The 13,095-nt window shown below is 36.3% G+C and overlaps 1 protein-coding gene across 1 annotated transcript in view; it reads left to right on the top strand.

Annotated features, from left to right (window-relative positions):
• LOC125128405 (phospholipid-transporting ATPase ABCA3-like) overlaps window positions 1-13,095 on the top strand; it is a 195,777-nt gene that overhangs the window by 18,996 nt on the left and 163,686 nt on the right. The window contains exons 6-7 of the mRNA XM_047782760.1: window positions 10,023-10,139; window positions 10,426-10,543. Coding sequence (XP_047638716.1) covers window positions 10,023-10,139; window positions 10,426-10,543 — 235 coding nt within the window. The remainder of the gene's footprint in view (window positions 1-10,022; window positions 10,140-10,425; window positions 10,544-13,095) is intronic.

Below are 13,095 nucleotides of genomic sequence, written 5' to 3'. Positions count from 1 at the left end.
ATGCTTATTGGCCACATGGAAATTCTTTCTTTTTTTTTTTTTTGGTCTTTTTGCCATTTCTTGGGCCGCTCCTGCATCCTATCCCTCCAGGCTAGGAGTCTAAACGGAGCTGTAGCTGCCAGTCTACGCCAGAGCCACAGCAACGTGGGATCCAAGCTGCATCTGCGATCCACACCACAGCTCACGGCAATGCCGGATCGTTAACCCACTGAGCAAGGGCAGGAATTGAACCTGCAACCTCATGGTTCCTAGTCGGATTCGTTAACCACTGCGCCACGATGGGAACTCCCGAAATTCTCTTTCTTGAAGCATCTGTTCAGAAGTCTTTGCTCCACTTTTCTACTGGGTTGCATTGACTTGCAAGCATTCTTTATATATTGTGGATACAAGTCCTTTGTGTGATATATGTATTGCAAATACTTTCTCCCAATTTTTAACTTACTTGCCTTAATGATATCTTTGGACTTATAAAAGTTCTTAATTTTAATGTAATGAAAACCTTTTCTTTATGATTAGTGCTTATGCTGAGCTGAGCCTATGCTGGCTGAGTTTCTCTGTATTGCTTTCCTCGTTGTTCTTTAAACTTTCTTTTTTTTTTCTTTGTCTAATCTTTGCACATAAGCCTCTGAATTTACATCTAATCATAACTTTAGCTGAAACCTACAAGTTGAAATATAGTAACTTCTTTATCCTATAGTTCAAAGTAGTTTCTAATCATCCTTGTTCATTTCTTCTTTGACCCATAGGAAAATTAGAAAATTTCAAGGATCATTCTAAATTTTAAATCATTTTACCAAATTTTTAAGGATAAAAAGCTGGCAGTTTATTGAAATCCTGATGTATCTTCCTAATAGCCACAGAAGGCATTAGTATTATTTGATAGGGTTGGAATAAAGAAATCTTCACTGACAGCAAAGAAGAGTATAGGTAATCCTTCCCTAAAAGGCCATACAATTAATGTAGGTCCATGTTTACTAAATAATTAAGCTCCATGTTGAAAACCAGAGAAAGCACAATTCTCAGATGATTGTATTAGAAGAATAAAAATGTTTCTTGAATGCATCTAATTTGTCATTTGATCAGGGATCACACAGTGGATTTTGAAAAGTTTTATTGAGACTATTGTAAACTTTTAACAAAACAGAATGGTTTTAATATGTTTTACAAAACCACCACCACAACATACTAGGTGAAGTATTTTATTTATCTTTTGAAATTTTGATGACGTGCACTTGATAGGCTAGAATGAAGCCAATTTTAACAAATGTTCCAAGTGCAGATGTGCACTGAAAAACAATGTATGTTGAGCATTCAAAGGGTGCACATGGTACATCAACCTTGTCTGATGTATTGTTCATATATTTAACGTGTTTTATTCATTAGTTGCTATCTGTTATTGTGAGATGTATGTTCAAAATCTACATCTATTGAGTTGTCTATTTTTTCCTTTTAGATGTCAGTTTTAACTTTATACATATTGATGTTTCATTTAGGAGCCCCAGTTTATGGGATTTACTTATTCTCACCTGTTTTGCAGGACTTGGCTGCTCAGTGCAGCCTGCCCATCACTGCCATCGCCGTGTCTTCTCACATTGCTGGTTGTTTTAAATTCCCTTGTGGGCAAGGATCAGGGTTTGGGAGGAGATCCATTATGCCTGCATTAGGAGCAAGCTCTTTTCATTTCTGGACTCAAAGGAAGAGCTTTTGGCATGGGGGTGAGGAATCTTTCATCCACAGTGGTTTCACAAAAACTTGTGGTCACCAAGCTCAGAAACTCGGTGACGTTATTACCCAGCCTAGTGAACTTTGACCATAGAGTTAAGAGGTGGTAAACCTTTGACACATATATGCATCTCTTTCCCTTTCTCTCTCCAGCTGACCACCTTAAGACCTGATGCTTCCATTTGGCCTACTTGAATGATAGCATGTGAATGGACCTCTTTTTATGAATCTGTGGCTAGTGTGGTAAATATATTACCTTACATTTTCTCTCCTTCACATCCCGTTTTCTTCTATTCTTTTTATTCATTTTCTTTTCAATCTCTGAATGTACCGCCTGATAAAGTCCTAGCATGTAAGCTTTGCTTAGGCTGTTATTTTTTAGTCCTTACAGGCCAAGGAACTTTGTTATTAGGTGTGTATGAACTTAGAAATCTCTTCCTAATGGATTGGAATTTTTGTCATTATGAAATTGTCTCAGATCATGAAATGTCCGTCTTTAATCACCAGTGATACTTCTGTCTTTCATATTAACATAGCTATACTGGTCTTCTTTTGGTTATATCTGCTTAATGTATCTTTTCTAATCATTTTATTTATAATATTTATCTTTATTTTTGAGTGTATCTCTTGTAAGTAATTATTATATATGCGCTAATGATCCTGAGTCTACTGAAGCATTTATAGGTAATATAATTAGACATGTTTGTATTTAAACATATCATCTTGTCATTTGTTTTCCATTTATGCCATTTTACTTTGCTACTTTTTCTTGCCTCCTTTTGGATTTTATCACTAATTTTATTTTTAATTAGTTTCTTGTTATGCATTATTTTATTATTTTTTTTTCATGAAAGCTTAGAGATCCCAACATTCTTTCCTTCCTTCTTTCTTTTTTTCTTTTTAGGGCCACATCTGTGGCATATGGAGGTTCCCAGGCTAGGGGTCTGATCAGAGGTACAGCTGTTGGCCTATGCCACAGCCACAGCAACACCAGATCCGAGCCATGTCTGCGACCTACACCACAGCTCACGGCAACACTGGATCCTTAACCCACTGAGCGAAGCCAGGGATTGAACCTGCAACCTTATGGTTCCTAGTTGGATTTGTTTCCACTGTGCCACTACAGGAACTCCCCAGCATGCTTTCTTGGATTATCAAAATTCATCAATCTAGCATCAAAGTGCATCAAAAAGCAAATTAAACAAATTAAAAACTATATTAAAAAGCACTTTTATGAATGCTTCTCAAATATTGCTCCCATTTTATTTTATTTATTTATATATATATTTATTTATTTATTTTTGCCATTTCTTGGGCTGCTCTCGCGGCATATGGAGATTCCCAGGCTAGGGGTCTAATCGGAGCTGTAGCTGCCAGCCTATGCCAGAGCCACAGCAACGCGGGATCCGAGCCACGTCTGCAACCTACACCACAGCTCACGGCAACGCCGGATCGTTAACCCACTGAGCAAGGGCAGGGACCGAACCCGCAACCTCATGGTTCCTAGTCGGATTCGTTAACCACTGCGCCACAACGGGAACTCCCCCATTTTATTTTTTATCTATTGTATTTTATTTTGACTTTTTAGGGCCGCACCTGTGGCATATGGAATTTCCCAGGCCAGGGGTCAAATTGGAGCTGTAGCTGCTGGTCTACACCACAGCCATAGCAACGCAGGATCCAAGCTGTGTCTGCGACCTACACCACATCTCATGGCAAGGCCCCACCTTAACCCACTGAGCGAGGCCTGGGATTGAGCCGGCGTCCTCGTGGATACTAGTCCAGTTTGTTACCTCTGAGCCATGATGGAAACTCCATTGCTGTCATTTTAAATCCCACAAAAAGTTACTGCAATACCTGATACAGTTACTTATTTATATATTTGTCTTTATCCATTGTTCTTATTTCTGATATCTTCCCATGAGTGATGATTTTGCCTTTTGCCTTAATCTTTAGTATTCAGTATACATTTGGTGTTGAATTTTTTCATTCTGTTTTTTGAAAAACTCTCCCAGTTTACCTTTATTCTTTTTTAAATTGAAGGACTAATTTTACATAGTAAATTGCATCGATTTTGCATGTAGAGGTCAAAAAGTTTCAGTATATGTATAGTCATATGTATTAGCCATCAAACTAATCAAGGTACAGAATAGAGTCTGGAAAGTTCCAGTTCCCATGCTATTTATTGGTCCCCCCTTGGAGGCAATCACTTTTCTGATTTCATATCACGATATATTGTTTCCCTTTTCTATAACCTACCCTTCTTCTGATTTTTTTATTTTCGCTATTTGAAATCTTCATAAATTTTACTTTTATTTCAAAATTATTTTTTCTTCCAGTTTTATTGAGATAATAAATGACATGAAGCACTTAGTTTAAGGTGTACAGCATACTGGTTTTCCTGATCATAATGCTTCATCATGAAATGATTACTCTTAAGTTTCATGAACATTCATCATCTCATATAGATAGAAAACCAAAGAAAAAGAAAAATTTTTTTTTCCTCTTGAGGAGAACACCGAGGATTTACTCTCCTAGCAAAGTTTACATAACATACAGCAGTGTTAATTATGTTAATCACGTTTTACATTAAACACCTCGTATTTATTTGTCTTAAACCTGGACGTTTGTGCCTTGATTCACTTTTCCCTCTGCACTCTCCACTTTCAGTAACCACAAATCTGATCTTCTGTGAGTTTGTTTGTTTACGTGTTCATGTTTTGTCTTCGTTTTTTTTTTTTTGTCTTTTTGCTATTTCTTGGGCCGCTCCCTCGGCATGTGGAGGTTCCCGGGCTAGGGGTCAAATCGGAGCTGTAGCCACTGGCCTACGCCACAGCCACAGCAACGCAGGATCCGAGCCACGTCTGCAACCTACACCACAGCTCGCCGGATCGTTAACCCACTGAGCAAGGGCAGGGACCGAACCCACAACCTCACGGTTCCTAGTCAGATTCGTTAACCACTACACCACAATGGGAACTCCACGTGTTCATGTTTTGAAGTATAACTGACCTGCAACAACACTGTGTTAGTTCCAAGTGTACAACAAAATGATTCAGATTTCTATATGTTAACAGCTTCATCACCATAAGTCTAGTTTCTTGTATAGTTAGCTGTGTCCATAAAAGATAGTACATAATTTTGACTATTCCCCATGCTATACATTTCATCCCCATGACCTATTTATTTTGTAACTTGAAATTTGTACCTCTTAATCTCCCTCATCTATTTTACTTACCCCCTAGCTCCCCTTCCGTCTGTCAGCCAGTTGTTTGTTCTCTGTATCTATGACTCCTTCTGTTTTGTTATATCTGTTTATTTGTTTTATTTTTTAGAGCCTGCCTATAGGTGAAATCAAATGATATTTGTCTTTTTCTGTCTGACTTGTTTCACTTAACGTAATACCCTCTAGGCCCATCCACATCAGAAATGACCAAATGGAATCACTGTACATTTTTTCCTTTTCTTTTTCATCCATGCTCATGGCATATGGAAGTTCCTGGGCCATGACTGAATCTGAGTCACAGCTGCAATGGCTGCAACTGTGGCAATGCTGGATCCTTTAACCTGCTTCCTTGGGCCAGGGATCAAACCTGTGCCTCTGCAGCAACCCAAGCTGCTGCAATTGGATTATTAATCCACTGTGCCACAATGGGAACTCTAACATGTAAATGCTATGTGAATAGTTATCATACTATGCTGTTTAGGGAATAATGACGAGAAAAATGTACATGTTTGGTACAGACGCAACCATCGTAGGCCTGCTTACATCGTACATGTCAGCAACAACAGAACATTTTCCTTCTTCAACTCTGACAGATTGCTTTCATTTAATTATCTCAAAGAGAAATATAAAGAATAAATCACAGACTATTTAAAATACAAGCACATGCAGAAAATATAGAGAAAATATAAATTCCCTCTTTCACACACAGTGTTAACACGCACCCAAACTGATTCTTCTTTCTTGTTAACTCTTGATTTTATATCCTGCAATTTTATCAAACTTATTTATTAGTTTTAATATGCTTTTTTTTTTCCAGAGTTCCCTGGTAGGATCTGGTGTTGTCATTGCTGTGGCTTAAGTCACTTCTGTGGCATGGTTCAACCCCTGGCCCAGGGACTTCAGTCTGCCACAGGTGCAGCCACAAAATATGTTTTTTGTTGAATATTTAGGGTTTTGTGCATATGTGCATGTCATCTGAAAACGGTGACAATTTTACTTTTTCCTATCCAATTTGGATGACTTTTATTTAACTATTTTTCTTATCTCTCTGCTCTAAAACCTCCAATATGCTATTGAATAGAAGTGGTGAGAGTGGGAGTCTTTGCCTTATACCAAATTTTAGAAGGAAAGCTTTCCATTTTATATGATTGATTATATGATACCTGTGTGCTTTTTTCTGTGACCTTTATTGTGATGAGGTAAGTTTCTTCTATACTTCTTTTGTTGAGAGTTTGAATCATGAATGGATGTTGAACTTTGTCAAGTGCTTTCTCTGCATTTATTGAGATGATCGTGTGCTTTTCCCCCTTCGTTTTGTTAATATGTTGTATCACACTGATTGATATGCATATGTTTAACCATCCTTGCATTCCAGGGGGGTTCCACTTAATCATGGTGTGTGACCCTTTTTATATGTTGTTGAATTTGGTTTGTTTTTTAGTGAGTATTTTTACATCTATGTTCATCAGGTTTATTTGTCTGTAGATTTTTTTTCTTCTGGAAAAAAGTCTTCTGCCTTCATATTATTTTGGTATTAGGTGATGCTGGCCTCAAAAAAAATAATAATTGTTCCCTTTTCTGTTTTCTTTTTATTACTTCATTGAAGTCCCCTACTATTATTGTATTGCTGTCAATTTATGTCTACAGATCTATCAATGTTTGCTTTGTATATTAGGTGCTCTGATGTTGGATGCTTTATATACTTAAAATTTATATCTTCCTGTTGAATTGACCCTTTACCATTACATGTAATGACCTCTTTTGTCTCTAAGGACAGTTTTAGACTTAAAGTCTATTTTGTCCAGCATAAGTATAGCTACCTCTGCTTTCTTTTGGTTGCCATTTGCATGGAATATCTGCAGTCATCCCTTTACTTTCAGCTTATGTGTGTCTTTATATCTAACATGAACCTCTCATAGACAGCATATTGCTGGATCTTTTTTTTTAAAAACTTTCATCCATTCTATAGTTTTGGGGAGTTTCATCTGTTTACACTTATTGATACACTTTATACTTATTGATAGGTGATGATTTACTATTGCCATTTTGTTAATTGCTTCAACCTATTTTGTAGTTGTTTTGTCCCTCTTGTCCTCTCTTGTCTATTTATGTTATTTGATGATTTTTTTTTAACAGTAATTTGCTTTGTTTTTTTTTCCTCTTTATATTTTATTTATCTATTGTAATTTTTTTCTTTGTGGTTAGCTTGAGGCTTGCATAAAATATGTTGTATTATAATAGCATATTTTGATTTGGTAAAAATTGACAATTTTTACTTTTTTAAATTTAATTGTATAGGAGTACAGTTGATTTACAATGAAGTATTAGTTTCAGGAGTACAGCAAAGTGAATCAGTCATACCTATAAATATATCTATTCTTTTTTACTGTATAGGTTATTAAAAACAATCGAGTAGATAATCCTTGCTTTAGATTAGATTCTTGTTAATCATCTTTTTTATACAGTAGTGTGTATGTGTTATTATCCCCTCCCCACAATGGTTTCATCTATATTAACCATAAGATCGGTTTTGAAATCTGTGAGTTTGTTTCTGTTTTTTATTTTTTATTTATTTATTTATTTATTTATTTTTTGTCTTTTTGCTATTTCTTGGGCCGCTCCCACAGCATATGGAGGTTCCCAGGCTAGGGGTTGAATCGGAGCTGTAGCCACCGGCCTACGCCAGAGCCACAGCAACGCGGGATCCGAGCCGCGTCTGCAACCTACACCACAGCTCACGGCAACGCCGGATCGTTAACCCACTGAGCAAGGGCAGGGACCGAACCCGCAACCTCATGGTTCCTAGTCGGATTCGTTAACCACTGCGCCACCATGGGAACTCCTGTTTCTGTTTTTTAAATAAGTTCCTTTGTATCATTTTTATTAGATTCTATATATGTGATATCATATGATATTTGTCTTTCTCTGCCTGACTTACTTCACTTAATATGGTAATCTCTAGGTCCATCCATGTTGTTGCAAATGGCTTTATCTCTTTTTTATGGCTGAATAATATTCCATTGCATATATGCACCACAACTTCTTTATCCATTCCTCTAATTTGAAAAGATACATGCATCCCAATGTTTATTGCAGCACCATTACAGTGTTAAATGATTCTGTATTTGTCTATATATTTACTTTTACTAGTGAGATTTATGCTTTCATATTCTTTCACATTGCTGTGTAGCATTTGTTTCAATTTGAATTACTTCCTTATGGATTTCTGATAAGGGAGGTTTAGTTTTTATCTCTCTGAAGAAGACTTTCTCTCTCTTGCTTTTGTTTTATTTTTTATAGCATTTTTTATTACTCAGTTACATTTATAGTTGTACAAAGATCATCACAACCCAATTTTATAGCATTTCCAACCCAAACCCCCAGTGCATTCCCCCCACCCCACAACCTGACTCATTTGGAAACCATAAGTTTTTCAAAATCTGTGAGTCAGTATCTGTTCTGCAAAGAAGTTCATTGTGTCCTTTTTTAAAATTCCACATGTAAGTGATAGCATTTGATGTTGGTGTCTCTGACTTAATTCACTGGTAAGGATATTGGAAAGCAATTAAATAAATACCTTCACATTTATTTGTTTATTCAACATACACTTTCAAGCACTTTCTATGTGTTAGACAGACTAAAAATAGAACTTTAATATCTAAATATAATAATTAAAATGTGTTGCTTTAACAGCATAGTCAGAACTATCTGTTTTAAATAGCCTCTGGAAACCAGTACCACTAATTTGACTTTTTTTTTTTTTACTAGCCTTTTAAATTAAAATAATCATCTTGTAACTTTAAACTTTGTTTTGCCTTTTTTAAAACTTGAAATATAAAGTGTCTGTAACCAAGTAACTTCTGTATTATAGTTTATGAAACTTACTGCTAAAACTCTGTGAACTCTTTCTTGCCAATTATTTTTATTCAGATTTTAGTGTTCACAGATGAGAACACTGAGGCACAGAGAGGTCAAGGAGTTGGCTTAAGGTTATTCCACTGATAGGCAGCAGAGCCAGGATTCAAATGCTGTTTCTAGTCTGTGTTTATACCAAGAAAAGTGGTCTCAGAAACAAGGAGAGGCAGCAGCATGACAGAGCACAAAGCAGGGAGTTCTGCCACAGCAGAACTTTGTAGAAGCAGCTCTCCTTCTCCGGGTCTGGTTTTCCGATCTATAAAATTAGAGGGTTTTCATTTAAATTGGGGATTGGCAAATTTTTCCTGTTTAAGGTCATATGGTATATATTTTAGGCTTTGCAGACCATTTCACAACTATCGACTCTTCTCTTTTAGGAGGAAAGCAACTACAGATAATACATAGGAATGAGCATGACTCTGTGCCAGTAAAGCTTTATTTACACAAATATGAGTCAGGCTGGATTTGGCCTATGGTCTGTATTTTACCTGTTGTGCTCTAATTTTTATTTTTATTTTATTTTATTTTTTTCGTCTTTTTAGGGCTGCACCTGTGGCATATGGAAGTTCCCAGGCTAGGGGTCAAATCGGATCTGCAGCTGCCAGCCTACACCACAGCCAAAGCCACAGCCACACCAGATCCAAGCTGTGTCTGTGACCTACACCACAGCTCATGGCAATACCAGATCTTTAACCCACTGATCAAGGCCAGGGATAGAACCTGCATCCTCATGGATACTAGTCAGGTTCATTACCACTTCGCCACAATGTGAACTCTGTAATCTATGGTTGAATGTAAATGTGATTACTTTCTTATAATATTTCCTGAGGTAGAACATAATAAAAAAGTAAAGTTGTCCTATTTTTTGTGTTATAATTTTTTATTAACGTGTTTCTTGAGTTAGAACCATAACTGGTAAGTTATTTGGGAAAAGATCCCTGAACTTAGAATTCTTAGTTGGAATCACTCTTAGTGAGTTCTGTTGCCACTTACTAGGTAAATGATTTTGACCAGTTCACTTGACTTCTTTATAAAATGGAAATGATAATATTTAACCTATATAAGTTTTGTGGGAATTAAATCAGATACTGTTTTTAAATGCATTTTGAAAACTGTGAATTGTTTTCATGATATTTGTTTTGTGTTCATTCTCCCACAGGAGTACCAGCTCATGATAGGACTTAATAATGCTATGCTATGGGCTTCCTATTTTGTCACATTCTTCTTGATGTTTTTAATTATCGTCTGTTTAATGTGCGTGGTTTTATTTGTAAAGGCAAGTATCTATTTGAATGTAGCATGCCGCAGTTACACTTTAAGAGGGATAACATAATTGTGGTTGTTGGCTGTGTGGGTTTTAGGTTGCAGAAAAGCAAATATGTCTTTAATTTATTCTACTTGGAAATTCAGAAGCTGCTCAGTCTATCAGCAGACAAATGTGCTATTTAGTTTTTGTGCCATCTCACTGTTTTACTAGTGCTACTCAAATGTTTTAAGGATGTTTTCAAATGTTTAAGGATGTTTCCAGGATGACTAACCTGGCTTCACAATTGTTTTGTTAGATTGTACCTGAGACAGTCCTCCAATACAGTGACCCATCTCTCATCTTTGTCTTTTTCCTGTGTTTCATCACTGCCTCAATAACCTTTGGCTTTCTGATTACCACATTCTTCAGTAAAAGTGAGTCCTTCCATGAAAGATTTTCCATGAAATATTTTCAGTGTTTCTTTGAAAGATTTTTTTGAAAATTAAAAAAAAAATTAAAAGATTTTCGGTGTTTCAATTGACTAAAAGAGAATTTTATTTGGGAGCACCTCCTAAAGTTTAGTTGCGATTTCATATAAAGCTTCTGCTTCCATTTTAAATTTGTCTAAAAAGATATGTATCAGGTACATGTGAAATGATTTGAGAGAAAGGACAGAGATTAGTGAAAATTAATACAGCAGAGGATGTATGTGGAAAGAGGATAAAAACATAACATCACATGTGACAAGAGGATATAATCAAAAATAGGGTCATATGAAAATATTTATTTATTTATTCACTCACTTGATAGATCACTTATCACATACTTGGAACAATGTTAAATAGAACAAAAAGAAATGAGAATGTCCCACCCTGTTCTCATTTACAAGAGGAATGTGTGACTGAATAAATTCAAACTGGCCTAGTTAGGGAATTTGTAGAATTCTCCAGTGGTCATTTTTTTCTGTTATCATTTATTTTATTTTATTTATTTATTTATTTATTTTTTGCTATTTCTTGGGCCGCTCCCGCGGCATATGGAGGTTCCCAGGCTAGGGGGCGAATCGGAGCTGTAGCCACCAGCCTACGCCAGAGCCACAGCAACGCGGGATCCGAGCCGTGTCTGCAACCTACACCACAGCTCACGGCAATGCCGGATCATTAACCCACTGAGCAAGGGCAGGGACTGAACCCGCAACCTCATGGTTCCTAGTCGGATTCGTTAACCACTGCACCACGATGGGAACTCCTGTTATCATTTATTTTAAAGATAAGTACATTTTAGTTTTCAGACAAGAAATCTTCACCATTTTTTTTTTTTGCTTTCACATTATTCTTATATGCTGAACAATTAGAATATTACCTTCTTTCAGTCATTTAAGGCACAAGTGCCATCCAACAAGTGTTCTATGGTAAAGAAATTTACATTTCATAGGGTTTTTTTTTTTTTTTTTTTACTGTTTTCAATGATAGCACTGCCATCGGTTGGTTCCTCCCATAAAGCACAGTAAAACCATGTGTAGAGAGAATTATGCCAAAGTCAGGCTGAACGTGGTGTGCTGAGGACTAATGTAAAGTGGGCAAATACTGATGAATGACTCACTCCGTAAAAACAACTATGATACCGATTAGATTTTTTAAAAGAATTCCTTCTGTTTATAAACACTGCTGAGATGGTTCAAAGATCAAAAAGAAAGTGGGAGGTGATTGAAAGTCAAAGTTAGCTTTTGTCTTTGGACTTCTTGTTGAACATCAGAGATTTGAGGGTTTTTCTGACAGTAATTCAGGGAGCTAAAATAAGCCTACAGCCTGCCAAATGTGTACTATTTTAGAGGATACCACAAATAAAGGTAGGACCTTAGAGATGGTTAATTGTATCCCTTAATTAATTAATCCCTTAATTGTAAGCGAGGATGAGAAAGTTGCCACACAGAAGGAACAGCAATCTTATTTAAATGCACCAAAATATTCAATGAGAAGATAGAAATTTTAAGTTTTATAGCAGAAGACTGGTGAATTATGTAAAATTTTATATTCCATATATATAAATAATTCTTTATCCCTCTAGCCATCTACCAATGTATCTGAAGTTTTTTCTTTGTTTTCTGTGATTCTTATTTTGGTTTCCTTTTTTCATAAGTCATAAAACTACATGTAATCTTAAGGCAATAATCTATATATGATTTGGTATCATTCTATTATTTTTCCGTAGTTACCTTTCCGTGTCTATTTTCTTGATGATAAGTCCTTTAAGTATTTTTTTATGGTATGAAATATCACAAGTGCAAGAGTATATACACAATGTAAATAAAATATAATAAAATGAACGCCTAGGTGCTCACATAATACATAAGAAAACAGAAATATGCTGGTTCCTGGGAATACTTTATGTATCCCTAATAACAGTAACTACTTTTCTGACTTACTTTTCTTTGCACCTTCACCATTTATATATCACTAAATAGCGTGTTGCTTAGTTTTATCAGTGAAATTATACTGTATGAATTTTATACAATTTAGCATTATGGTTTAAGCTTTGTCTATATAATGGCGGATAACTGACTTCAGTTTTACCCTTGTGTATTATTCTGTTGCACAATTACCAATTTTACACTTGATGGATATTTGGGTTGTTTCTAGTTAGTTACTATTATGAGTAGTATTGATGTGAACATTCTTTATTTTTGTTTGTTTGTTTTTTTTTTGCCTTTTCTAGAGCCGCTTCCGCGGCATATGCAGGTTCCCAGGCTAGGGGTCTAATGGGAGCTGTAGCCACTGGCCTACACCAGGGCCACAGCAACGCGGGATCCGAGCTGTGTCTGCAACCTACACCACAGCTCACGGCAATGCCGGATCATTAACCCACTGAGCAAGGCCAGGGACCGAACCCGCAATCTCATGGTTCCTAGTCGGATACGTTAACCACTGCGCCACAACGGGAACTCCGATGTGAACATTCTTGTGTATGTTAGCTGGTGCAGATGTGC

The sequence above is a fragment of the Phacochoerus africanus genome, chromosome 5 (genome assembly GCF_016906955.1).
Source record: "Phacochoerus africanus isolate WHEZ1 chromosome 5, ROS_Pafr_v1, whole genome shotgun sequence".
NCBI classification, from domain to species: domain Eukaryota; kingdom Metazoa; phylum Chordata; class Mammalia; order Artiodactyla; family Suidae; genus Phacochoerus; species Phacochoerus africanus.
The sequence above is the reverse complement of the archived record's forward strand: the minus strand, read 5'-3'. Positions and strand labels throughout refer to the sequence as shown.